We start from the raw sequence: 27,730 nt of genomic DNA on the forward strand, positions 1-27,730 counted from the left end.
AGTAAGGGTAAGCCCAGGAAGAAGGGAGGGGTGGGGAGAAGGTGTTTTTAAGTTTTTGTTTTATTTTTCATTATCCTACTCTGACTTGATTGGTAATAAATTAAACTAATTTCCCCAAGGCGAGTCTGTTTTGCCCGTGACGGTAATTGGTGAATGATGTCCCTGCCCTTACCTTGACCCACGAGCCTTTCGTTATATTTTCTCTCCCCTGTCCAGCTGAGGAGGGGAGTGATAGAGCAGGTTGGTGGGCACCTGGCATCCAGCCAGGGTCAACCCACCACACCACCACAGGCCACCCTCTCTAACAGGATGGTGGCGTAGAGGGTTTATTTATCGCTGGAGGTGCAGGGGCTGTGCTGAGCTCTCCCAGTCCATACCAGCACAATTTCACTTCCCAGCCAGCTCACCTGGCCCCCAGGCTCTGGTCTGGTTAAGTGGCAGGCAGACTTTAAGGACTTTAAAGGACTGGCACGCACCATGAGAAGCAATGGGTAGAGGGTTCAATGTAAGTACAACCCTTTTCTGAGAAGGGAGGTGGCCCCAAGCTTTCCTTCGAGGAAGGAGCTGATAGCTGCCAACAGAAAGGAAAAGAACTGACGGTCTATGTAGGTAATCAAAAATTGTGGATTTTATGCAGTTTAGTCTAACGTAGCCAGGTAGTCCTGGCTGCTGTTGCTTTTGTCTGGGCAAGTAAACGCCCAATATAAATACAATTATTTTGCAGCAAGCTTTTCCATTTATTCTCTGTTTCCCCCCAAAGCTGCATTCTCATTTCCAAAATGGCAGCCTCCAGACTTGGGGGGATGAGGTGAGGGGGCAACAAAAACTTCCTATTGACAGAAAAACATCATTTAGATGGATCACAAGCCATGTTTGCTAAGGCCTAAGGAGCAACGAAATGAGAATTTCAGATGTACTTACCCTAGCTGGAGGCACTGGTAAAGTCATACCCATTATCCCATCAACTGACCTGTGCTTCCAAAAAAATCCAGCACTGTGATCTTTGGGATTACCAGCTGACTGCACTTCCGTGCTGTCTGGGTTTACTAGGCACTCTTCCTGGGAACCATCTGGAATGATCCTCCGTGCAGAAAGGCCTGTTCACTAAGACTTTCTCACATAAAACAATCCTGGATATCTGGAAGACACACTGGGGTTTTGGGGCTATGTACGAGAACAGAGTAAGGAGTTGTTTCCACACTGAGGACTGCTTCTGGCAGCACTCATCACAGCTTGCTTCCCGCTCCTTATCTCAGCTCCGTAAGCGTGCAGAAGCAATGCATTTGAACCACAGCCACAAGCGAGCAGTCTACTTCCAAATAAAAGGAAGGGGAAAATTCTGTGCAAGAGTCTTCTGAGAAAGCTGCTTTCACAGGATGGTAATGCTTCTAAGGAGCCATTCGTGTCATAAACATTTGGATCACAAGTGCCATCCACTGATACCCGCAGCATTTACATCAACCCAAAGCAGACCAGACTGCCAGCGTTTTACATGCAATACATGTGTTTTTTGAGCTACAGGTGAGGTGAAAACATCCAACCTCAGATACAAAGCCCAGTGAGTTTGCTTTCACTAGGCTGGGGAATGAAATGTTCTTTCTTATGTAAGACAATTTTCTTCAACGAGAGACTTGGAGCTCCCAGCCGAGAACCATCAACTGTCACAGCTGATGGCAATATGGGATGGGTAATTTAGGGAACTCCTCCTAAAGCCAAGGAATGACTTCACTTCACGTGTGTGAAGCATGAAAATAAAAATCTCTTCTTGTGGTTTATTATTTTCAACCATTTTGAATCAAATAGTCTTAGTTTGAAGTATTTTTCCTGAAGATCAATAGCAATATTGAACATACTCAGGATAAGCCTGCTGTGTGCAAGAGAAGAGATCTGCATGAAGGGTATCTGCTTCAACTCAAGTTCCCAACCCATCGAAATGCCAGGAAAAAAGGAAACTTTAACAATAATAGTTGATCAACGTTTTATTTAACAAAAAGATCAGTTATCCAACATTTAATGGTATCAAACTCAAAAAAAATATTTCACTGCACTTTCTAGAACAACTGTATTAAAACCCAATACAAAATGTTTTCATCCAACTGAAATACCAGTTTTTAAAAAGAGCATCTCAGGGAGCTTACAACCCACATGTACAGATCAAGAAAGGCAAGAAACTAGACACAAAGCATATAATGGAAACTCAACTCCCTTTCTACTTGTCTTTGACAGTGTCGCACTATATGTATTTGTACTCTTTACATGTAGTGTACTGAGAGGGAATCACGCGGCCTTCCAGAAAAATATGTCCGTTTAGTGTATTTTCTATTAAACAGCTTGCTACATTTACAGATCTAATGGGTGATTGTCTCAAGAGTTCACATAATCTAAACAGCACTCCCAGGGCTGATTTTGTATTGAGGGATAGGCCAGAACATTTGCAGGCATAAACAGATGGGTCTACGTCTTGGTTCTATCACTGTCATTTTGTTTGTCCGCCATGCCAGACTGCTCTGCTGCATAAGCTCTAAGTACTTACTCCTTAGTCTAACAATTCCCAAAATAGGAGGCAGAAGCCCAACACAAAATCAATTTATCCAGTATTTATGACAGTATTTGGACCCATAATACTAATATTTAAAGTCTAACAAAACTATAAATAAGGTTGCAACTAGAAAGGTTTGGGAATCGGAACACTGTTTCAACAGGCCAGCAAGAAGAGTCAAGGTTATCAATTAAATATGGTACAGATGGTAGCAAACTTTTATTTAAGAAGGTAAAAACCCAGCACATACAGAGTTACAATTCTAGGCCGTTTAATTTAATTCACAGCTTATGGAAATTTTGCAATGGCATAGCTATCATTTGCATGTTCTGCAATTTGCAAATCGGAGTTCCTGCTGGCAAATACTCTTATGAGTTTGTTCAGTTAGTGGAAAGAGTGCTCATGCCCTCTGAAGGGAACTGGGCTCAATGTCTGATAATTTTTACAGGTCATTTTCATGGGGAATATTTTCTGGTTTGTTCTCCTGCAGAAATATTTTGGATACAGAAGGTTTTTTAAAACTCTTTTAAAAGCACTCAGTAAGTTTTCTCCCTACCATCCATCCATCCATCCAAGTGACTGTGTATTGTTCAACGATGACTTCTAATCTTTAGCATAAAAACAGACCACGTGGTTCATGACACCACATACGGCAGTACACTCTTTATCCGTTTATACATCCTATCTTGAGGCACTTAACACTTTTTTTCCAATATACCTAACAATTCCAACTGAAAATCTCTTCCTATTTTAACAGCCTACCAGCACATAGGCACAGGCAGACACAGGCTAGCTGAGTGCTAACCTTTCAGAAACATGCTTGCTGAAACCTCTTCCAGTACACGCGTTCGAACAGTAGGTCAGCTCAGGACTCTTCTTTTTTCTTAGCTTTACAGTTCATCGTGTTCCTCTTTGGCCTCCTGGTCTTTCAACTTGAATTCTTCAGCGGTAACTTTACCATTTCCATCCCGGTCTTGATTGGTGAACATATTTTTAACAATCTTTTCAAAATCAAAACCAGGAGCCAGTTTTCCTTTGCCAGAATCGACTTGAGCTTGAATGTACTCTGAAAACTAGGTGGAGGGAAAGGAGGAGAAAACAGCTCACAATGAAACAGCCATTTAACACTGAAGACTATTTACAAAAGTAGCATTTATTTGTTGTTAACTATTTAGCATTTTACTTACTTTAATAGTAAGTGTACATAAAAGTACACCGTTTCTATCCTATGAAGCTTACAACCTAAATTGAACTAATTAGGACAGACATGTGAGGTTAAATCCCTGTTGAGCTCCAGAAAGAGTGATTTCCTCATTTATTCCAGTGGGTCCTGGACCCATAACAAGAAAAGTTCTTTTTCATAATTTAGGGGGAAGATGAGTTGAACAGAGGGTGACAGGAACAGATCTATATGGAGGGAAGGGGTTTAATTCCACATGCTGATACCAGAAGCTCACACTGTAAAACAACAAAGTATTTACAAGAAACAACACAAGAAAAAAGAATGAAACACAGAAATGAGACTTTAAGTGTCAGGATACCATGAGATTTGTTAAAGTAGCTTCAGGCATTATGCCTTCGACTCGACTCCCATGACTTTGGTGGGGGAAGGGGGAAGAGGGATGAAAAGGTTTCACGGTTACAAGGTTAGTTTTCCCTAAAAATCTGTTTCTTTATACAAATGATGAAGTTATTCAAGGTGATTAGACAACATCTGACAGAAGTCATACTGCTGGCTTTCCAATAACAGAAAGTCTATCATCAAACACAATTTTGCCAATTACTGTTATCTCTGGTGCTACTTGTTCAATACGCTTCGGCAGCGAGAGCTATTTCTGACATTCATTTATGCCTTTTGGGCCAAGCATCCTCTCCTATCTCCTTGGCTTCTCCTTCTCCTCCTTGCTTGGTGACCAGAAGGATGTGGGTATCAACAGTTGCATCCCACCTCACTCATTCTCTAGACTGATAAAAGCCCTTTCCACAGAATCGCAGAATCATATAGGTTGGAAAAGACCTTTAAGATCCTCGAGTCCAACCCTAAACCTAACGCTACCAAGACCACCACTACACCATGTCCCCAAGCACCTCATCCAAACGTCTTTGAAAGACTTCCAGGCATGGCGACTCAACCACTTCCCTGGGCAGCCTCTTCCAATGCTTCATAACCCTTTCAGCGAAGTAAGATTTCCTCATATCCAGTCTAAACCTCCCCTGGCGCAACTTGAGGCCATTCCCTCTCGTCCTATCGCTTGTTACCTGGCAGAAGAGACCAACGCCCACCTTTCCACAACCTCCTCTCTACAACCTCCTTTTCTTCTCTGCAAGGACAGAAGTGGAGGTAAACACAAGACAGGAGTTGGAGAAAGAAGGAAAACAAAGAGGTGGAAGAGTGTGCTAGGAAGAGTGAAAACAAGATTTTGATTTTACCCCATTGGCTTGTTAAAATGCTGGAAGGCATCTCATGCTGTTCCACAGGTCCACAGCCTGCATCCTGAGAGCTGCAGGCAGCGCTACTCCAACAAGCAAGGACAGAAAACAGAACGATAGAGAAAGGTGACAAAGAAGACTGAAGAAAAGAATAAAAAACCAGAACTCCTCAGTTAAGAGAAAACGCAGAGGAAAACCTCACAGAGGTTTATATTATCAGAGATGGTGTGGCAAAGGCAAGCGGCTTTCAATTAGGGCACGCAACGACATTCTCACACTGCAGATTTTAAAAGCAAGCAAGGGGAAGGACTTGTTCACACAGCACAAAATTCACCCACAGAAGGAGTGGCCACAGGCACTGCCAGGCTCCAGAAGTGATTAGCCAGTTCCTGGATGCACTCCTGCAGGCTCAGCTTTGGCTCAAGAATTCACCATAAACCTCCAGTTAACAGACACTGTGAAGGCTGATACAGTGAAGGATCGCTGAATACTAACTCTGCCTCTTATACCCGTGCCCTAAGTTATCTGTTGTTGACCACAGCAGTAGACCCCAACAGTAACTGGTCTTAAGTAGTATGGACATTCTTACATTTCTTTTTTCTTTTTGGTTCTATCTCTAAAGCTAAATCATCATGTTTTAACTGACACGTTGCCTTCCTGTTAACTTGACAACAAACACCATGTGAGAAGAGGAGGAGAAGAGGAGGAGGAGAGGAGAAGAGACCCCATTCTTCAACATCTGAGTTGATGGTGGTAGGAGAAAACCACTGCAAGTGTTTTCATTGCCTCAGCTTACCTCCTCCAAAAGAACCTCTCCATCATGATTCTGGTCTATTTCTTCAAAAAGATTGGGAGAGACTTCACCATTCCATACAAACATGTACCCTTCAGGCAAGCCAGACACCAGTTCCAGCAGTTCGATGTCGAAAACTAATACAGCACTACCAGGCACTTCGCCTTCTGTCACAACAAATGGCAAAGAGGGGTATTTATCCTCACTTATACTGAAGAGTATATTTCCTTTTAATCCATAATTAAATTTATCTTCCTGCTCCAACAGGTGCTTGTCTACAGTGATCCCCAAGACCTGTGATCCCAAGTCCACCAAACCTTCCTGCTCACCTCAGCAGAGGTGAAAAAAACATAAAGGAAGCTTTCATAATAAAACCGCATCCATTTTTTTTTACTTATAAAGGTAAAACTGTGGGAATGAATCAATTTTCCTTTCTCTCGCCAATACACTGTGTATCAAGGTGCTACTGATAGACTCAACAGTGTAGCAACAGCTTGGGTTGTTACCTCAATGAAACCATGGAAGGAGTTTAATTTATCCTTGAAAAATAAAACTGAGGTCACCTCTAACTTCTGTCCAGTAGCAAACAAGAGCAATCTCTTCAGATATCTGGGTATATACCAAAACACTAACAACCATGCAAAGTTTCAGACCATGTATATCGAATGCAATTTGAATGATGGCAAATGCCTACGACAGGTGCGTTTATAACGTTTTTTTAACACAGCAGACTTTTTATGTTATGAGGAATTTTTCAATTTATTATAGATAACTACACAATTTCATATAACAGTATAAAATTTTGCATCTATAACACTCGTAATTTTTCATGGAAGACAGGTACAAGTGAAAATGCTTCTTTATCTCTTATCACAAATTGATTCTCTTGGCATGTGATGCCTGACAGACAGTCTTTATAAAACACAAACTGTTCTTGAGGTATTCAAAGAACATTGCAACTTATGCAACTGTTTCCATACATATCAAGAGTGTGTTGATCGTGGTGATCTCCCAATAGACTCCTTTCCCTCGAGTCTTTTAACTCAGAAGATGAGCAACAATCACACATACCGGGAGGTTAGAGTTCTTGTCACTTCTATATTGGTCTTTTTATTATTGTTGTCCCTGTCATTAAAAATGTATAAGCCTCGATGCTCTAACACAGAGCAAACTACCTGAAATGTATTGGTGTTGGGGTTTCAACAGCACCAGTACACTGCTGCACATCTTTAATTCAGTTTATATAGTTTCTGAATTTTGAGTTTTATTTGAATTTGCTAACATATTAGTGCTGAACAGTCCCCTTCAGTTTTGTTTCCTGAATAACATGTCGCATGTCCAAGCGTGAGTACCCAATTCCCTATCATGGAGAACCGTGTTTACATCCCTCTGCAACACAGGAGTGCCTGGAGCTTTCCATTTTGACAAGGCAACATTACTGGGGGCCCATGTTCCCTTTTGTACTAGGATGGTCTTTATATTAGCCACAGTAACAGTATGACTTAAAATGCAACATAGACAGTACGTTCACTGGGGAATGGGGGGGGTTGTCTAAAATAATGAAATTAAAAACCTCTAAAAAAAATCCCATTCAAGCAGTTAAGAGACACTCACCTTATGTCCTCACACATAGCAAGTAACAAAACATGCATACTTGTGTTTCAGTTACTCAAGAGGTGCTAAGTGGATGTGCAATAGGTTTCACTTACCAACTCCATCTTCTCCGTAACCAAGATGAGGTGGAATAACGACTGTTCGTCGTTCCCCGACACACATGTCTTGAAGGCCCATGTCCATCCCCACCACCACCTGTCCAGATCCCAGAACTATGTTGTAGGTCTTGCCAAGACTATGTCTGGAGGAGAGGGGGTGGGGTAAAGATAAAAAAACCTCAACGTACAATAGAGAGTTTCTGTTGTTCAAAATTACCACAGAAATAGCAGTTTCTAGTTAGTGCCCTGTCACTACCAAAAATTAACTTCATGCCCAATGCTCTGTTCTACCAAGCAATTACCCAAAGTTGTTCTCAAGGTAGCAACCTACAGCCAACACGAAACAGAGCTGCTGGTAGCTCATTTCTAAAATCAGAAATTATCACGAGTTAAAAACCTCAGAAGTTAAACATGTATTGTGCTTCTAAAAGCCGAGCGTGCTGTGTTAAGACTTTTTACTCAGTATGTGTCACAACAGCAGGACCCTATCTTCTGTCTGTCTCCTTTCTTTGGTTATTTGGCTTGGCTGTACCACTGCAGGACATGCTTGTACAACAGAGTATTATTTTGAAAGAAAACAATTCAGTGGCTAGGAGGTCAGCCTTAAAAGTAGGAGCACAAGATTCATGATCTTTGATTCTCTATAAACTGCTTTGCATAAGACAGTCTCAACATCCCTTGGTTCCTACTACAAAATGGGAATTGAGCATTCCTGCCATATAAAAGGTGTGTTGAAGCCAAACATGTTACTTGCATACATACTTGCCTACAGCATCACACCATGTGCTTCAATGTAAGCCAGCTTTTCAGCTCTGCAAGCCATTGTGTACACTGTGAAAACTATGAGCTGCTTCCTATGTCTAATTACAACTGGTTTAAAAATAGCTTTTCCCAACTTCCCTTCCAAAAATAAAATATTATTTACATGACTTGTGCTATCCAAAAGATGAAGGCAGAAAAAAAGCTAGCAGAAGTATTCTTGTAGCTGCAGCAAAGAGCAAAATGGGCTCACTTTAGTTCTGTATGAGACAGACTGGAGCAATCTCTGCTTCCCTCATAAACCTACTGCCAACAGGAAGGAGGAAAAGGAACATTATAATCACAGTCATGATCAAGCCCTCTGAGAGTTTCTCCATGCTGACACTTACTGCAACACTACAATACAGGAAAACTAGCACCCATGTGTGGTACAGACATGACGGTGGCCATTTACTATAAAACACATTTACTATAAAACACCATTTACTAGAAATCAAGCTAGCTTTAACAAGACTACACCGAATACCTCTACCAGATCTCTCTCAGGTGCACTGAATCAGTGCAGAGTGCAAATCCTACCAAGAAACTTAATACACTTGGACAGTTCATTCATGCAGAGCCCTGTATTGTTCTACTGTGACTGGCCTAGACACCTGAATTAGCCTGTTCAAACAGACTGCCATGCAGACAACCTATTTCATCACTCCGCCTGTAGTGTTTATGTTCTTCTCCAACACACTCCTACATCCTCTTTGTTCCCAGTTTTTTCATTATAGTATGACAGATTGTCTTTTTCTTTTCCTCCTCCTATATATCTTAGGCAGGCAGACATAAAAAGAAAAATGCATTCTACATAAATACTCAATTTTTCACTTAAAAATTCTTTATTCCCCACCAGCCCACTTTGCAGGCAATTCATTCTGCTTTCACAGCTGCTAGGGACATTTTCTTTATCAGGTGATATACTTACGTTGAGTCTAGCAAAGTACCATCCAGGAGCGAAGCATTGTAGTGATACTTCAAGTAATCTCCCTTCTTACTCAGTACGGTGCAGTTGGAAGGTTTGTAGTTAACAGTAATGCTGACGGAATCTGAGGGGTTGTGGAAGTCAACCACGTGGATGTCAAAGACCAGCACTGCAGATCCTGGAATCTTTCCTAAATAGGAAGCAAATTAGGCAAGTAGAGAAAGAAATGGTACCCAAACAGGCTTATGATGACCAGGTACTGCACCCTGTAGGAGTATGTATTCGCACTGTGTCTGCTACTGAGTCATTTTGCTCTTCTTTTTCAGAATTAAAAGGATTACATCTCCTTTGTATGCAGCAGATGCAAGCTGCATCCAATGTAGGAAAGAGAATCAGTGGAAAAGCACTAAACACGCACTCAGCTCAACAGGGAAGGAAAAAATTTTCATTATTCTGAATCTGAAAATTATGCGGAAATGAAGCAATAGCCAATATTTCCTGTGACCATCCTAAATGACTGATTTGTGTTTCAGGTACCAAATCATTATTGATCATCAAAATTCTCATAGGACTTCCCATGCTTCAAGGAATGCCATTATGTCTAAAAGGTTACATTTCCTTAAAATGTCCTGATAGCAAGCAACTTCTTCCCCCCCTTCCCAGGACAGTGTGCAATTGCATTACCAGGACTGACAGACACATCCAGACCCAGGAGTGGGTTTTATTGGTAGAGGAGTCTAATCTCCAAATCAACAGCATAGAATTTGCATTCTCAGAAGAGAGGCTTTTCTTCTAAGTCACTTTTTCCAAATAACATCCCAGGAGGTTACTTCTGAAACACCATCCATAAAACTGTGATCGGCTAGAAGGGTTATCATATTCAACCTCTCACAGCAATCTTTTTACGTATTAATGAGTTTTCCCAAAGGAATGTTAATTGTATGTCATACATACACAGATACTTTGCTGTTACATGCATCCACCGTTTACAGAGGCGGCTTAGGAGTCCACAAAACCTGTGGCTGTGGAAGGAACGGGGAAGAAAACTTAACACGATGAATTCTTTTAGCATACAGAGCTTGTTAAGACAGACAGGAAGGAAGATCTCATGCTGCAGAGCTCCTGGCATCCAAGTACCAGTCTGTCTGAAACACTGATTATCCAAATGAGTTCAGGTTACCAATTACATGTGAGATTGTTCTGCGTTCTTATTGTCCTACCTATTTTGTTAATTAAAATAATTTTGCAATTTGCAAATTTGCAATTTGCAAAATAATTTGCAATTACACAAAGGTGTAATCCTGTCGGTTGCATGCCCACAAAATAATGAACTAATTCAGAAGCCTTTCAAATGCCAAAAATATGGAACTACACACAGATGCACTAAACAATAAAGGAAACATCATTAATTATGGAAGACTTGAATGAAAAGTCAAGCTCACCTCTTCCTTCTTCTCCATATCCAAGATGAGGGGGGATTATTATTCTTCTTTTTTCACCAGTGCATACACCTAGCAAACCTTCATCCATTCCAGCAATCACATAACCTTTCCCCACATAGGTGTCATAGGTACGATTTCGTGAATAGCTATGGAAAATACCTGCATTTTAGCAGTGTCAGGTGTACTCAAGAAAACACAGGATCTTGCAATAGGTCTGCAATATAATTCTTAAACCAATTAAAGTCAAACACACAGTCATTAACTAGCACCAGAGAGGCACAATGCAATCACCATGTTCAATGACTCTAGGCCACCAAGCTTCATCAGTCAGTGATGTATGAGTCATTTATTAACCAGTACTGGGACCCTGCCTAGGGAACAGCTTATTTGCAAATACATTTCTACTATATCTTGAAAGAAAATCTCACCTATTTATGTATTTTAGACTAAACAGAAAACCTATTTTGATAAGTAACCGGGGAAAAAAAAAGCTTTCTCCCCTTTAAATTTTCCTCTGCCCCGATTCTACTTTTGTAAGTGCTTATCAACTAGATATAGTTTACGTTCATTTTCATGAGACACCCTTCAGACTATCTCATTTTGCAACCACAGCTATGTAGTTCAACTACTATAAGCAGGAGTGGGATAAATAGGTTCTCCTGGGATGCACAGAATTAAAATGAGTCATGACAACAAAATAGTATCAATACTACCCTCCCTTCCAAACTATGCCAATCACTGGTACGTAGGTTGAAGGACCTGCTTCAACACCTAATGGTAGAATAAAACAAGCCTACAATGAATAATGATGTTTACTACAAGGATGTGTCCATCTTCTGCCTTTCTTCAAGGCATACTACATGAAGGTAGAACCCAAGGAAGGGAAGGCAGAAAGGTTTTAATTCATCTTTACGAGGTGACTCTAGGAAAGAGCAAGACCAATATAGACCCTGATGTAATTCAGAGGTTTATTCAACTACTCTAAGTCCAGACAGCCCTGGGTGAGCTGCCCAGGGGAAGTTCTGCAGCTGAATATTGCAGAGGAAAAAAATGAAGGAAAAGATTATTAGAGCTCTCGACCCCAGCCATTCACAGTGCTTTTGGCATGCTCCCTATACTAGTGAGAATTTTTTTCCTGACCAGCTCCAAGGCTTTCAATAACCATTGTTAGCTGCTCTATTTCTTCATAGATACTTGTTAGATATTGGCCTTTCTTGTAAATTCGGCAGGAATCCAGGATACAACACTCTAACAAATAAGCCCTCTGTCAGAGCTTTAGAATGATGTAGAGGCTGCTGTCCACAAAGCATTTATTACTATTTACTGACAACAATGCTAATATAAATACTACAGCCATTTTCAAAAATTGTTTAATTACTACAGACAATACTCATTTACATCTCAAAAAAAAAAGAGATTCTGGGCAGGTGCACTGTGGATAAGCTTAAAGTTCTTAACTTAAAGTTTTTGTAAGCTGTAAATGAAGGTCTACAGTGATGGCTGTTGACGCAGGTCTCCTGCTTTCTATCCTCCCACCAAGCTGGGTAGCTGAATGGGGAGGTCAAGGTTGATTCCAAACCTTACCGCATCTCAATTCAATTACATGAGATACAATTCCCTGACTACTCCTCATGGGAAGTAGCACACATGGCATACTACTCAGCTAATCTTTGGAAACTGATCCTGATCTTCAGCTTGCAGCAGTTGTAGAAGTACGAAAAAAAATTTCATTAGTTTATTTTGTAAAACATTTTACAGTGGCTCATTTTCAACTCTTTTTAGCTACTTGTGCCAGCTGTTCTGAAAGCTGGAGTGTGGAAGTAAAGTACTGCTCATTAAAGAGCAACAAAAGTGCCAGGAAGCTACAAGGGTATTATTCATAGTATAATTCTGTACATGAGGCTCATGTGCCCAGAGAGCTTTGAATCTGAAGTGACAGCAACCCCTCTTCCTTTATCACAGAAACCCCATTGCTGAATTCAGTCTTGAAAGACATTAGCCTTCAAAATAAAAACAGTTTTCAAGTACAAAGGGAAAGGCTGTCCTGAGATTAACCTCAAACTACCCACTACCTCACTGACTCACAATTCTCAGGACATAAAATGGGAATCATATTTATTTTCTCTCTCTTCAGGAGTATTCCCTATTTGGCAGATAAACTCTATGGGGCAAAGAGTCTTCAGACAGGAGTGTCTAAAGCATACGTAGCTTCACCAGGTGGATCGCCGCCCCTAGATGGCGTCTGTGATACTGTCAGAATACAAAATAGGTCTTCGTCTTCCTTCCCATACTGAAAAGGTTTCTATGAGTTTTTTAAGAAGACAAGACCCCAACTCCACCCACAAATTCCAAAAAGGAAGGAAAAGCAAAGAATTGTATTTGGGTGTATATGTCGACAAGACAGACGAGCCAAACTGGAAATGGGATCTGTAGGGCTGAATGGTTCAGTTACCTGGAATCAAACAATGTGCCATCCAAAAGTGTGCCGTTGTAGTGGTATCGGAGGAAGTCTCCTGTCTGGCTTCTCCGCTCGCAAGATTCAGGCACATGCTGGTTCTCAATAGTAATACCATCTTTGGGGTTATGGAGATCTAGCAAAACCACATCAAAGACGAGAGAAGCTTGGCCAGGGATCTCCTTACCTACAGAAGTGTTAGAGCAGAAAATGGGTAAGAAAGAGCTGATGTTCTACAATGAGCTTAAACATGTTTGTTGAAGAAAAGTAACCTACTGCCAAATATCAGGCACCTCCCCTCCCAAAATAAATTAGCGTAATCTGCTTCTAGTCAGCTGTTTTTTGTTTCATGTGTGGGTTTGTCACTTAATCTCCAACTCAATTATTTCATTCTGTTCCTATTGTGATGGCACTGCCTCACCAAAAACAACAGCCTCTTCAGCAACATCCATCTTAGTCAACATACACCAGCTCCATCTGAGCTGCATGGTTTAGTCTACCAGTATTTCCAACACACTTCATGAAACTGCATAAAATAACCATCAGAATACGAATTTGGTACATCTGCTCTTCCCATCCTGGTAATATCAAAACAGGAGACCACATGATGGAAGTTGAAGAAGGGTAAACAGAGTATCTCAGTGAAAAAGTACCTTTTCATCTGTACACAAATTATAGTGTGGGTTGCTTTGACTGAGAACCATTGAGCTCTAGATCTTGGCAAAATTTTAAAACGTAACTCCACAAAGTTTGGTTATCCATGGAGATGGCTATCACAGTTAATGGTTATGAAGTCATGGAAGGGGTACAAAACCTTGTACACCACAGACACATTCTTAAACATGAGAGCAGAGAAACAATTTAAGGAACCACCTCAAACTATACCTAACTGCCCCCTCATTTAACATGAGGACCTCTACGTATGACCTGCAGGCTGCATACAGTCTCACAGGACAATTAATCCATCCCACAGTTATTACTAGGGCATTGGTTGCAGAAAAAAAAAAAAAAAAAACAAAATTGGAACTAAAAATACATTTTCCTTTTTTCAAAAGTTTTGTGCTCTCTGTGGCAGTCATTGAAAGAATTATGCAGTCAACTGACTTCCAGTTTTTGGAGTCACTAGGTATTAATCACAGATTATATTCTCTGAATGAAATAAAATTTCAGTATATAAAGATTACAGTTGTATCAACAATATGTCTGTTAAGCAACCTATTGGTTACATTTTTTAAAAAATCTTTCACTTTCTAATCAGTCCAATCCAGTACATAATACATTTTGAACTTCTCTTTCCATCACTTTGTTCCATCTGTCTGAAATGAGTAATAATGCTGCCCGTAAATTTAAAATACACAGAGTACAAGTTTGTTCTAAAATATGGATGACTTGGATAAAAAAAAAAAAAAAAAAGAATAACTTTTACCGTCTCCTTCTTCTCCATATGCCAGGAAAGGTGGTATTGTGATAATGCGCTTCTCTCCTACGCACATTCCCAAGAGACCCTGGTCCATACCAGGAATCAGCCATCCAATTCCCACATAGGTATCATAAGTTCGCATCCGATTATGGCTAAAAATGAAAAAAAAAAAAAAACCAACAACCCAAACCCCACAACCAAATGTCAGACTGCCACACAATATTAATCTTCAAAAGCCACACACTATGCACAATGTAACTCACAACTTGCTACTCCAAAAATATTGCTCCTTGATTTACCAAGGGCTGGCTGGGTAGTGTTTTCCAGAGTGCTTAGCTATTTCAGGAACCTAACAGAGGTTTTGAAAAGTGGCTCACAAACATAATGGCAGCTGTTATTAAAGCATAATTTTCCACACAACTTTAATGAAGTACACATGCTGTAAACTTAAAATCTCAGTATGAAAGTGTTAGTAGCTCAATTTCACCATGAACTCTACTTAGTTTATAAAGCTTGTATCTAACTTGAATAGCTATGCTGCAGTGGTTATAAAAACTATTAGGTGACTGCAATAAATAGTAATATAGATACAGGGAATGAAATTTTTAAAAAAGAAAGGATCTGGGCTGGTAATGCTCACGCAGGAATGATGTACTATTTTATTGCTTTGAGTCAGTACTGCTGTCCCATAATCCCTGAATAAACTACTGACACTCATATGATGCTAGCTTTCATTTCTTGCCTTTCTGGGCAACTAGTATTAATTGTTATACCAGTGAAGGGGGAGGAAGTGATGGTTTAAAGTGACATCAGATACCTGTTAAAAGACACAAAGACACACAACCCAGCTGCCTACCTTGAATCAAACAGAGTCCCATCTAAGAACGTTCCATTGTAATGGTATCGTACGAAGTCAGACACCTGGACTGTCCGAGGACACTTCTCAGGCTTGAAATAAGTCTGAACCTGCACTTCGTCCTCTGAGTTCCAGAGATCGATCAGAAGCACATCAAAATGGAGCACAGCATTGGGAGGTATCACACCAGCTGCAAAACCAAAACAACACAAGCAGCTGTATTTCCCTTTTTCTACAGGATGTAAGTGAAAAGGGAACCAATTTACGCATTCCCTAAATAAAATGCATGATGTACAACCTACTCCTTTTTGTGCTTATAATCCCCCTGTCCCCTTGTCACCATCACAGCTACATAAGGTGGGGGAGAATCTGGCAACATGAACTGTTATCAAATATGTCCATCAGACAAACTGCTCTTGATTTAGCATTTGTTGCCTCTGAGTCTGCAGAGCAAAGCTGCTTTTGGCACTGACAAGACCTTGTGCAGCACTGCAATGCCAAAACACAGTAACTATTTAACAGTGAGGTAGGTAGAAATAAATAGTTGACTTTAGTATACTAAAGGAAATAGTATACTGAAAGGAATGCTGAAGGTATTCTACAGTCAACAGCTCTTCCTTCCGCATGCAGAAGAAGCCTGGAGCGATTAGCTAGGCTAGAGGCTTAACAAAGACCCCTGAGCAGGGGAGAACCTCTCTGAAATTCACTACTTGCAATTTCTACACTTCTCTTCTGTGACTCCATTTTCTATCTGCTCTGCTGAATCACTCGCACAACCAGCTATTCACTGGCCCGGTGCTGTACTTACAGACACCTTCATTTCCGTAGGCGAGCTCGGGAGGAATTTTCACAAACCGCCGCTCATTCACGCACATGCCGACCAGAGCTTTGTCCATCCCAGCAATAAGTTGACCTTTTCCCACAAACACATTGAATGTGGATCCCCTGTCATAGCTAAAGGAGGAAAAGCAGGCAAAAACATTAGCGGTTCACTTACCCACTATTCCACTATTTTTTTGAGAGTTTAAGCCCTTGCCCTGTTAGCATAACTTTGTCGCGAGACAGCTGCTAAGAGAACAGGTGAATCCAAATGTTTCTGAGACTTCAACCCAGCTCTCCTTCTGTTCCCTGCTCACCGTCTACCTGAAACGCATTCTAGCAGTGTGCGATGTACACTGCAGGCACCCGAAGCCCATAACTACAAATGGCTAATTTACACACTAACACTATAAGCAGCACTGGAAAATTACGGATGAGAAAAAAAAAGTAAAGACTATTACAAGACATGAAAGGATGACTGCTTCCATAGTAGGATCTCAGCATATTGATTTTGGTGAGTAACACCACAAAAATATTACGCGAGATCGATAAGCTTTACGACGTGAGACATCATGGTGGGCGCTTCTCTGTGGGAAAAGAGGAAAGGGAAAAAGATGCAAATCTCACAGCTATTGCTCAAAAAGGCCAGTTGGTTATTTATTTTCTCCAACTGGTTACTTATTTTCTTCACATTCCCAGCTCTTGTGTCATTAAGATTTAAACAGCAAAAAATAGAGTTGTACTTTAAACAGCAAGTTTGCCAGACCAAGAATCAAGATAGCTAGTGAAATGATCTTCCACTGTGATAAGATATGAATATTTGAACGGTAAAAGAAATTATGCTTAAATGATAATGAAGTTTTCCTCAGAGAGCAGCAGTGTTACCACAGCAGAACACTAACATTACCTTACGTGGTTAGTTTGACCACCTTAAATCCACACAATGACCCCACTTTGCTGTGCCTGAATTACTGCTGTTATTTAATTTTTTTTTAAGTGATGTGTAAACACATGGCAGGAAGCATTTCAAAAGCTTTGTGCCTATTTTTAAGCTTTTACTGCTTCCATTTTCTCAAATTCCTTTTATAATTTAAAGGACATCCGTGTCCGTCCCCCCCCCTCGATAAAAGGCAGCACTGGAAAACATAATTAAAAAAAAAGGTTTGTGCCTCTTTGCCTGCTCAAATATTCTGGAAAGCAGCCAGTAGCTAGATATCGCTAGGGAAATTATGTCAAACTTTCCTTCGAAGACTGTACACATCACTTCCACAACATACTGAGCCTCCTAACAGTCCCAGAGCCTCGAATCCCTCAAATATTTTACTGAGTGATCTCTCTGTTTACTCGATCATTTTTTTTCTGTCAAGCATTTCCCTTAAAATAGACAACTCTCTATACAGACCATTCACTTTTGGTTGCACAAATATTCCTACTCCCAGGCAAGGATGGAAAATATTTAAATTAGCTCCTGACAAATTCTATTATACACACAAAAACATAATTAAGATGTTAAGACTAAGAACCTAATAGGTTCTAAGAAACCCCCCAAAGTGGTATTTTGTAGCGATTGACAAAGCTTGGCAATACATCTGGGATGGACTTAAAACAGAAGACCTTTTTTTTGCCAAAAATAAACCTACAATTAAGAAAACATTGATGCTAAGCAGAGAACTGAACAAGGCAGTGAACAGATCATGCAGCTTTGCAGGACTGACTTTGCACATTCCTTAAAACTAAGCAAAATTAGGTTCTATTAAAGGAATTTACCAAATTCACAGCAGATGACTAGGCAATTAAACTCATACTTAAAAATGGAAATCATTTTATGGCCACGGAAATAAAAATGTAAATACTGATGGGGAAAAAAAAAAGAATAAACAGGCACATTAGTTAATTTACGTGATGCAGTCATGATTACTAAGACTGTCAACAGCCTGTTAACAAGAGGAGCTGTATTACTACCTTCTACCTGGAAATACAGAAAAATAATTTTAAACCCCAAGAACATTTTCAGCAGATGAAGAAGAAATAAAGTAAAACTGCGCTCAGTTCAACACCCGGAGTATTTCCTAGACCGATTTCATAGTAGTGTTTGACTAAACTGATGCTGGTAAGCACTTTCATAAAAAAAAAAATACAGGTAGCAATTCTGACAGGTAGAAAAATGGGCTAATAGGCTAATTTTAGTATAAATTGACTGAAAATCTTTAACTCCTGTGCAGGGAACACTAAAGATTTTACAACATATACTCCAAAATATTTCTTCCATTAACCTACAGAACATAAAAACCTCCTAATTTTCCATTATCTTAACATGATAGACCACTGTCATCGATCTTAAAAAAAGACCATAGTTAACGAATAACAAAAATGTATGTCAACATGAGCTGCCATCTAGAAAAAAAATGACAAGCTGAACAAACCTGACTTTTTGCACCCTTTTGAAATGAAGACTGCCATACCAATACTCAAGTTAGATTAGACTACCATTGTTATTTACTGATATTTGGAGGACCCAAAGAGATAAACGCTGTACAGTTCTGCACAGCCTGTTCCTGCCCCAAATAATTCAGAGCCAAATGACAAGGAACTTTGAATTAAACCAGAGCCAACACCTAGGAAGTCCCTCCAGGTGCACTGCCTCAGTGCAGAAACTTGCTGGTACAACTCAGCGTACAAGTAAGCCCCAGCATGCATCTGCAGAAATCAGAAACACATTTCTGAACACATGGCTGGTTTTCCAATTTTCACATATTTGTAAAGTGAGCAGTGAGGATGCTGCCTTTCCTTGCGTGTCCTCACATCTGCAGCTAAGACTTATTTTCCAAGACTGTCAGTTGCCAATGAATTCACTGTCCTTGCTGTGCTTTTTCACTGAAACTGCACCAACGCCAGCTGAACCGCCAGCTACCGCATCCAGCACTTTATCTGGAGAAGTGCTGGTGAAGTGGCACTACCGGCATACTGAAGTACAGTCAGCTCCAGAGAAAGAGCTGAGCTTACTTTCAAAGACAGTTATTTCCCTAAGGCTGTAGATTTTCCTTGAAGCACAAGAAAGATTACCACAGGATTACTGAAAATATACTTTGTTGTTTCTTTCTGAGTAATACTTTGATCAGTAGCAATGAATGAAGCAAGAAAAAACAAATAAACTGTCAGCACATCAGCATCCTTCTCAATCTCCTGATCCCACTATTTAGGCTTCCTAATCCCAAAATAACAGCAGGAAAGTGGTCAGACACTTCGCTGTACATAGGTCACATTTCTTCAAGGGTAACTTATCCAAAAATTTCTGTGTAAGCACAGCCTGATAATTCTTGTGTTTTCTGGTAAAGATGATGATTCAGAAATCTTTGCGTCTAGTAGGTTTGAGCCTGGAGAATACATAGGAAACGTACAGAAAGAAATGGGCAGGAAATCACTGAATACTGTGACTGACTGCAATATCATACATGCTCCCGCTAACTGAATATCCTTACGGTCTTCTTGTCTCTTCAAGCAGACAGCTCCCAGTCAGCGCCTTGGAGAAGCAGCTGGAGGAACGTGGTGGGGATCCATCAGGGCAGGTAAACTGCTGCGACCTGGCCCCAGCCACTGCAGAGGTCTTGCCCCCACTTCCCAGCAGTCACACCCCAGCCCTTCGCCCGCGGCAAAGTCATCTTCCTATGGTGGCCTGGACATCCTGTGCTCTTGCTCGTATGGCATTGCCCCGCTTGCCACTGGTCACCCCAAAAGGGCTCGCGGGCCACAGCAGGCCGCAGCCAGAAGAGCGGCGGGACCTGAACTGAACCTCAACCGCAGCCTCCACCCAGCGCCACCATCTCCCAACACCCACAAAAACACGCTGGTGGGGACAGCACCGCTCGCTCCCCTCCTCTCCCCGAAGAGCACCCTCACACGAAGGGGGCCGCAACTCTAAACCGGGGGGGCTGCCCGCCAAGCCCCGAGGCGGGCGCAAGCCAGACCTGGAGTCGAAGCGGGTGCCGTCGGGGAAGGAGCCGAGGTAGTGGTAGCGCACGAAGTCCCCGGGCCGCACGGCCCGCGGGCAGCTCTCGGGCACGAAGCGCCGCTCGACGCGGACGTCGGCGCCGTCCCAGGGGGGCTCGGCCGCCGGCACCGGCGGCGCCTGGCACGCCGCCCAGCTCACCAGCAGCGCCGGCAGCAGCAGCAGCGCGCCGCAGCCGGGGCCCCGCCGCCGCACGGCCGCCGGCCCCGCCATGGAGGGCCGCGAGCGGGGCAGCTGCTGGGCGCACTGGGCGGCGAGAGGAGGCAGGGAAGGAGGCCGCCCGCCCCGGCCCTCCCGCTCCTCCTCCCGCTCCTCCTCCCGCCGCTGCAAACTTGCAAACGTGGATGAAGCTGCTCGCAGCCGGGACAGGGGAGGAGCAGCCTCCACGCCGGCGCCCCCCACCCCCGCCGCGGGGCTGCGCAGCCCCAATTTGGAGCGGAGCGGAGCGAAGCAGCGCCGGCACCGCCACCCCCCGCCCCCGCGTGTCCGTCCCCCCTCCCCGGGCTGGCGGGGGGGCGGCGGTGCGACGTGGCGCTGCCCCCGGGCCGCCCTCCCCGGCGCTCCTTCGCTCCTGGCTGCAGGGCGGGAGGCGGGCGGCCCCCGCAGCCTACCAGCGGCTCTTCGGAGCGGTGCCGGATACCCTGGGATGGACTTTAATTAATAACGCACGCCGATTAATCACAGAGCTCCGCGTCGGGGCTTTTTGTTCCCCTGCTTGCACCAGGGCACGTGTACTCCGTGCACGACTTCGTAGATTTAAAATCTCATCGCAAATGTTCCATTTTAGATCAGAACGCCAAAGTTGCAAGTTTTGTGTTGCTTGACGCGCTTGACGCGCCCCAGTTCTGTCACAGGTATTTGCAATACCCTGTCAAGGAAACTTTGCAAATGACACGGAAAAAATCGACCTGACAAGCACCCAGGAAAGACACCAGTGTCCCAGTCGGACAGCTATCCCCTTTTCCTCTCTCGTTGATCTTGCACACGCCAGTGAGGAGGAACTTAGGTTTGTTCTCAGTTATTCCAACTGGTTTCAATGAAGAAACATGGAAAAGCTAAGTATCTGCATATGAAGCAACAAACCCCGAACAAGATGAAGTTAAATAATACAATAGTTTTGAAAAGCACCGAATTTTATGGCAGCAGGTTTGGGGCAACTGGTTGGAAATGCAGGCCCACCTAGGAATATAATTTATTCAAGAAACAGCAACGATAAGATTTTGTTATTGATAAATTATTAAACAAGCACAACTCACACTCGGGTGGACTACTTGCGAAAAGAAACCACTAAAATCAGGGCAGCTGGTGTGGCGATAAATGCCTGAGCATCGCAGTTGGGAAGACAACAGCTCACGGGCCCAGCTCCCCGTTCTTTGTGCCTCTGCCACCCAGCTGTATCACCCAGCAACGGAAGTGATGCAGCCAAATCAAATGTTTTTAAAGTGCTTTCAAAAACGGTCTGGTATAATACTGACGTATTGCTAGGAAATGGCTGCTGCTCAATGACCTAACCAGTGAAAAAAGTTAGCAACTCAGGCAGCTATTTAAAGATAACCAGATTTGCGGTTACAAATCACATCCTCCTTCCAACAACAGTCACCCTGCACGTTCCAAATCAGCCCTGTGAAGTATCCTTTAAACAAGCCGTGTAAAATTGTCAGTTGCCTAGATTTAAATAGCTTATTTTGATGTTGGTTCGTATGGACACACTTTATTTTCTTAAGGAGAACTCATAGTTCACCATTGGAGTATGTTGATACAACCAACGTGAAGATAAAGCTTACCCTGCATTTGGCACTTCTTCTTGCCAGGCAGTGACACAGTCTTTATTTATACCCATTTATTTAAGAAGTTCTATGTTTTCAAAACAATTCCTTGGACTCTTAATATTTATGCAGTTTTGTACTCATTACTCATCACCTCTGTCAATAACAGTTCTCCATTTCTGATATAATTACCCTTGTCTCAAGACTGCTATAACTGTTACCAGTTTTATTAACTCCTAAAACGTTATCCCACAAGTGTGACGTCATTTATCCGGTATGCGAGACGCCAATATACACACAGGGTAGAGGTATTTTATTTCATGTCTGCGCGGAGATGGGTACTAGGTGGTAGCTCCACAAAGCTAGCACAAAGTTTGGTCATACAGGTACAGTATTTATACAGTCTAGTTATGCATATGCATAAGTAATTACACAAAGCAGTTTTCTATTGGTCTACATTTCTCTTATTTCAACTTAAAGCTACAGTGCTACTTTAATATTCTGTGCATGCTCAAAGGTGAGGGGTCTCTGCTTGGGCCAGGGTCTCCAGCTCGAGGGGTGTGACTTTTAGTATTATAATGAGGATAGTTCGCATGAGGGTGCTTCTTATCACACTTCTACTACTTGTTTCAGATGGTTCCCAAAACATTTTAATTAGCTTACATATTTCTCCAGGATGTGCTTCTCTCCCAAGGACAGTAATTCTTGTTTAGACGTTCCGCTTTCCAGCCTGAATCCCCCTTATCAGCTTTACGTAAGCCTTGGCCTTCCACCAGCTCCTGTTAGACTACACTGTTAGACTACAAAAGAGCCGCGTGTCCGTTCTGTGTTACCAAACCTGGGTGCTTCATGCCTCCGCTCCATTCGCGCTGTAGCTCATGCACCATGTGCCTCTCCATAAGCACACACAGAGCTCAAGAGTTGTCAGCCAGGGAGGTGTGTTGCTTTCCATCCTCCTAGTTTCGTTCAGAGAGCACAATGGTAGCAGAATGCAAAAGTTGTCCAGTATTTTCCTTAGAAATGTCATTTTTAACATTTTGCTATTTTTTCAAAGCACAGACACACACAGACAAAATAAATTCTTATTTATATGCCGGTTTGTTTCAACACTACCGTAGCCTCACCAGAAGCCTTTTGGGGATGCTGATCACTATCAGATTGCCTGTTCTTCAGTCAGCCCAAACACAGCAATGACTAATACAGTGTGAGCAGGGAGATAAGCACAGACACGCATAAAGCTCCTGGAGAAGCTGGTCCTGGAGGGAAGATTATCCTTCCCAGGCTTAAAAACACAGTACAGCTAAGGTCCATTCTTTCTCTGAAAATTTAGCTTTCAGGAATGTCACAGGTCAGACATTAAATGAGGATTAAGGAGCCAGGACTCATGCCTTTGCATCTCCTTTTGGAGGATGCTGTGTGGCTCATGTAATGTTCAAGGGGCTGCAGTTCTAGCTTTGGGCTACGCTACATCAAACGAAAGGATTCAATGCTGTTCCCAAGTCTTTTGAATTGAAGGGCAAGTAAGTAAAATGGCTACTCTCATTCTCTGCCTGTGTATCGCAGCAGCGTTACTATTTGAGCTCATCACACAGAGGAGAAATTCAAAAGCTCAAGTGTCAAGAAGGTAGATATGAAAATTCCTTCATACACTGCTGGTACAAATCATGTCTCAGAAGCACTGAAGAAAGCTGAGGAACATGCTGATGAGTCATTTCACATAAAGATTAATTTATCGTAACATGGGAAAAGGAAATAAAGCCTCAGCTTGGGTCTGAGGTAGGCAAGATACCACTGGTGTGTAACTTGAGATGCTGTTCTGCTCCTTGGAATGTGCTTGAAGCCAAGTACCAGGCAGTCATGAGATGGTGGGCCTAATGTAAATTAAAACGTTTGCAACACATTCGGTCACATAAACATAGGAGAGGTTGTGACTAGTGAAATATTCTGCTGAGTAGCCGTTGGACTTACCCACTAACTGTTCTCAATTACCCATCATACAGCTAAGATTACAGGCCCAAAGATTCAGTCCCTGGATGCCTGAAGAATGTCTTGTGGTTTGATATGGAGGTTTTCTAAAAAGGTAGCATACCAAGACAGAAAAATATAGAGTGGATTTGCAATGTTTTCTAAATACTATATCAATTATAGACCAAGAAAAACAGAGGTAGTCTTTTTTTTCTTCGAGTATGTCCAATGCTGCAGCTTGCAGATACCTTGAAATTATGGCAGACAAATTTAGAGAGAAGTCAGATGCTGGAAGTAAAAAAGTGAGAGCAATGGGAAACACAACTTGAACTGACATAAAATCCAGTTTAAAAAAATACAATTCTGCTTTCAATCAGTACGTAATATTCAGAAAGATCACAGTGTAATGCTGGTTTTGGCTGTATAATCTACAGGGGGATTGTGTGAAGGGACTCTGAATTATTTTTATCTGCTGCAGTTTTCCACAGCCGTTCACCTCAGTATTTACTCTCTTTCAAACTCCTAAGAAGCTCTTTAGAGAACAGTTTTGGGTTACAACTAATGTGAAAGAACCATAGTGCTCTCTCTGCTGAGCTGAATTTCAAGTAAGGAAAACCCCAATTATAACTCAACGCTAGTTTCTCCTTCTAAAGATCTGTAAAGTTGGTGGAGATTTTCAGATACCTTGAAACAACCACTGAAGCATAGTGTATCAGCACTGGTTTTAAGTATTAAATATGGCTAAACTATATCCATAAAAAATTCTCAGTAAGTACTGGGTTTAGTAAACAGCATTTTGAACAAATACTATTTTATGCAGTTACATGATAAATTCAGAGCGTCTGGAACCTGAAATAGCTCTTTGTACCCAAAATATTTTAATATAAATTCTATAGTTACACATACTTTAATTATGTGTCATTTACTGTCAATGGTGTGACTCATGAGGGACTGACATGACCCTAAATGCGTTTGGTGACCAAAGTGATCCAGGTGACTTGGTCTTCTTCCTTGGTGGGTCATAGGAAATAATGTGACACAGAGCTCTTTGCTCTTCACAGAGTCATGCTGGATTGATCGGTCACATCCACAGGCTATTTAACATGCAAATTTTTTTCTGATTTATTACTGGTAGTGGCTTAGCAGTAAACACAAAAGTGCACAGAACATGAGAGAAATGGATACACTTTAAATTGCTGATACTGTAGGTACATTTCACTTACTCCAATTCATCTTCAGCTTATCTCTACTCCACCCACTACAGATGTTCTAATGAAAGTCAAACAAATAGCAGGTAATGCTGTGAACCAGTAACCTCTTCCAAACCCTGCCATGCCAGGAGAAAGTCTCACTTGCCCCAGGTACTCAGCAACTCCCCTGTTGGAGGCCACAGCATTATGAGATACACCAACAGAACTGTCTTATCAGCCTGTCATTCCAAATGTGCCATGCTAAACTATTATCCAAGTGATTTAGCAAATCCCACCACCACCAGAGATGAGGCAGTAGCTCCCAACAGCCAAACACAAGGATAGATTACAGTTGACTGCTGTCTTCCACCAACACTGCTGCTGTTTGTAAGGTAAACAGCTGCCAAAAGCACAAGCCTAGATCGCACACTTTTGAGGCATCAGTCACGCCTTCTTTTGTGTGTGCATTGCAACTGTTGTAGTCTGTACACTACTAGAAGTGAACAAATAATTGTAGCAAGCCAAATCTGGGCTGCACTACTTTCTAATTGCACTAGAGCAATGGTGTTTGCCTCAGTGTAGATGTGCCAGTGTAAAACTGCAGAGAAACTACCCTTTGCATCCATTTTTCCTACCATTTCTCACAACTATATATTTAAATGCTACCAATTTCCATTCAATGTTTATGCATTTATCAGGCAATGTAAATACATGTGTATGTTAAATATGAAAATGCTATTATCCTCATTTCACAAAAGGGAAAAGGTTTTCAGACCTAAATACCCTTGCAAACAGAGACCACAGAGTTTAAAACTCACTTTTTCAGAAAAGCTGAAATTTCAACATAAGTATGACAATCAGTTACGAGATTTTCAGAAAAGTTCATCTATGGAGGGGCTAGAATTTAAAAAATCTGGTCATAAGTGACATACCTAATGTAACATAAGTAGCTGGAGACAAAATGGGAAATGTGTTGGATAACAAATTATTAAAATTCACGTGAACTAAAGCATATTCTAAATATATTGTGGGTATCCACAAAGTCAGAGAATGGTTTAGAAACAATGCAGCGCTTATACTAAGCTTATACTAAGCTACAGAAAGACTTGGATATTGCTAACAAAGGATACATGTGTTTAAGCCACAGGTTTTCAGTCTGTGGATTTCTATAGGATCATGCACAAGTGGTAAGGGAGCTTGCTGTACATTGGCCTAAATTCCCAGTGAGTGGGGGTTTGCATCTGCAATGGAAATGATCTAGGAGACTGCACACCAAAAAAAAGAAAAGCAGAAACCCAGTGAGCTAAACTTCAGCCTTCTGCCATAGAACATTTGGAAAACAGTGAGTCTCGCTGAACTTTCATATGCAGCATGCACAATCTCAAAACTGTGTTGCTCAGACTGTGCAGAAATGAGTGGCTCCTGCAACAAGGATCCTGCTGGTTTTCTTAAATGCATTAAAAACAAATACAATCCAAAAATTGCTGGTAGTTTGCCTATTATAAAGGGTCTTCACTGAGTCAAAAGGGAGGGCAGAAGCATTACACACTTATTGGAAGACTAAAAAGCTTCTCAAGAAGCAGCATAGACACCAAGGTCTGAAAAGCAAATGCTCACAATTGGGTAACTAATTCATCATGCCTAAGTTTTATCATGCCCGATCTGTACTCTGTCTGCTAGAACTGTTATGGCTCTATAATTAAAAATAATAATGTTTTGTTCCAACATTCTTTTAAACAAAGCTGCCTTAATAAAGTTGGTTTGTAAATTAGGTGTGGACTATGACTCCCACCCAAAAAGACAGAACCCTTTTATCCAAGCTCCAGTCTACCCCCCACCCCCACATCCACCCATCCCCTGCCTATAGCATTTTGCCTATAAAATGCCTTCTGGAAGCTATATGTGTTGGGAGGAGAAGAGGAAACAGTTCCTCTGCAAACAACTTGGCACAAAATAAACTATGCAAACTTTCCTGAAATGTAAGGGTATCTGTTCTATCAGAAGTAAAACAAGGCTGAATTTTGAAATGAGCACACCGCTTGCCTGTCTTGGGTAAAAGGATTATTTGCAGAGGTGATCAAAAGAGGAGGCAAGTCAGGTTGGTCCCTTCTCTGCATAGCAGTGCTGCCAATGGCCACTGCCTAAGCAAACTGGAAACAGGACACCTTGTTATTTTTCCCTTCCTTCATTAATATTCATCTGTGAATCCCCTGGGAACTGCCCGAAGTGCATAGGTGTTACAGAATAGTGCTCACTGGTTCTTATTAGCATATGTAAGCATTAAAGCAGCTGCTTATCAGGGGTCCAGTGCAAGAAGATCACTGCAATCACCTCCCCTAGTACACTTAGTGACTCTTGCATGAATTTTCATTTACATTTTGCATCTTGAGAGAGAAAAAGTCACGTATTTAGACATCGACTCTTAACACTTCACTTCTACTAGAGATTTCAACATTCTTTTGGAAGCAGATTCACATGGATTCATAGGATACTAACTGCATTTCTGAACTTGTTTTTAACAGAGGAGCATCCATCTGTGGAGCAACGGTAGGGTGATATCCCAATAACCTCTTCCAGCCATCTGAGCTGTATACTAAAGGACAGTTTTAGG

General features: G+C 41.8%; 1 protein-coding gene across 3 annotated transcripts; it reads right to left on the minus strand.

Annotated features, from left to right (window-relative positions):
* Window positions 1-1,966: 1,966 nt before the first annotated feature.
* Window positions 1,967-21,471, minus strand: FKBP9 (FKBP prolyl isomerase 9). Of its 3 annotated transcripts, none has more exons than XM_075493488.1 (10): window positions 21,455-21,471; window positions 16,182-16,327; window positions 15,374-15,563; window positions 14,524-14,669; window positions 13,095-13,284; window positions 10,643-10,788; window positions 9,204-9,390; window positions 7,472-7,617; window positions 5,766-5,929; window positions 1,967-3,612 (listed from the first exon to the last, which is right to left on the minus strand). In XM_075493488.1, exons 2-10 carry the CDS (start codon window positions 16,267-16,269, stop codon window positions 3,430-3,432), a joined length of 1,440 nt encoding a protein of 479 aa, XP_075349603.1. In that variant the 5' UTR covers window positions 16,270-16,327; window positions 21,455-21,471; the 3' UTR covers window positions 1,967-3,429. The 3 variants fall into 3 exon arrangements, with proteins under 3 accessions (XP_075349603.1, XP_075349601.1, XP_075349602.1); XM_075493486.1 differs by lacking the exon at window positions 21,455-21,471 and adding an exon at window positions 20,158-20,476; XM_075493487.1 differs by lacking the exons at window positions 5,766-5,929; window positions 21,455-21,471 and adding an exon at window positions 20,158-20,478.
* Window positions 21,472-27,730: the final 6,259 nt, after the last annotated feature.

The sequence above is a fragment of the Mycteria americana genome, chromosome 2 (genome assembly GCF_035582795.1).
Source record: "Mycteria americana isolate JAX WOST 10 ecotype Jacksonville Zoo and Gardens chromosome 2, USCA_MyAme_1.0, whole genome shotgun sequence".
Lineage (NCBI taxonomy): Eukaryota > Metazoa > Chordata > Aves > Ciconiiformes > Ciconiidae > Mycteria > Mycteria americana.

What these genes read in the sequence shown, in the direction of transcription:
- FKBP9 (XM_075493486.1), bottom strand. Translation starts at nt 20,411, where the DNA reads ATGGCGGGGCCGGCGGCCGTGCGGCGGCGGGGCCCCGGCTGCGGCGCG. An exon ending in GGGACTCTGTTTGATTCAAG is followed by an intron (nt 14,670 to 15,373) that starts GTAGGCAGCTGG and finishes TTTCATTTTTAG; the next exon opens with CCATAATCGGATGCGAACTT. An exon ending in TTACGGAGAAGATGGAGTTG is followed by an intron (nt 5,930 to 7,471) that starts GTAAGTGAAACC and finishes TTGTTGTGACAG; the next exon opens with AAGGCGAAGTGCCTGGTAGT.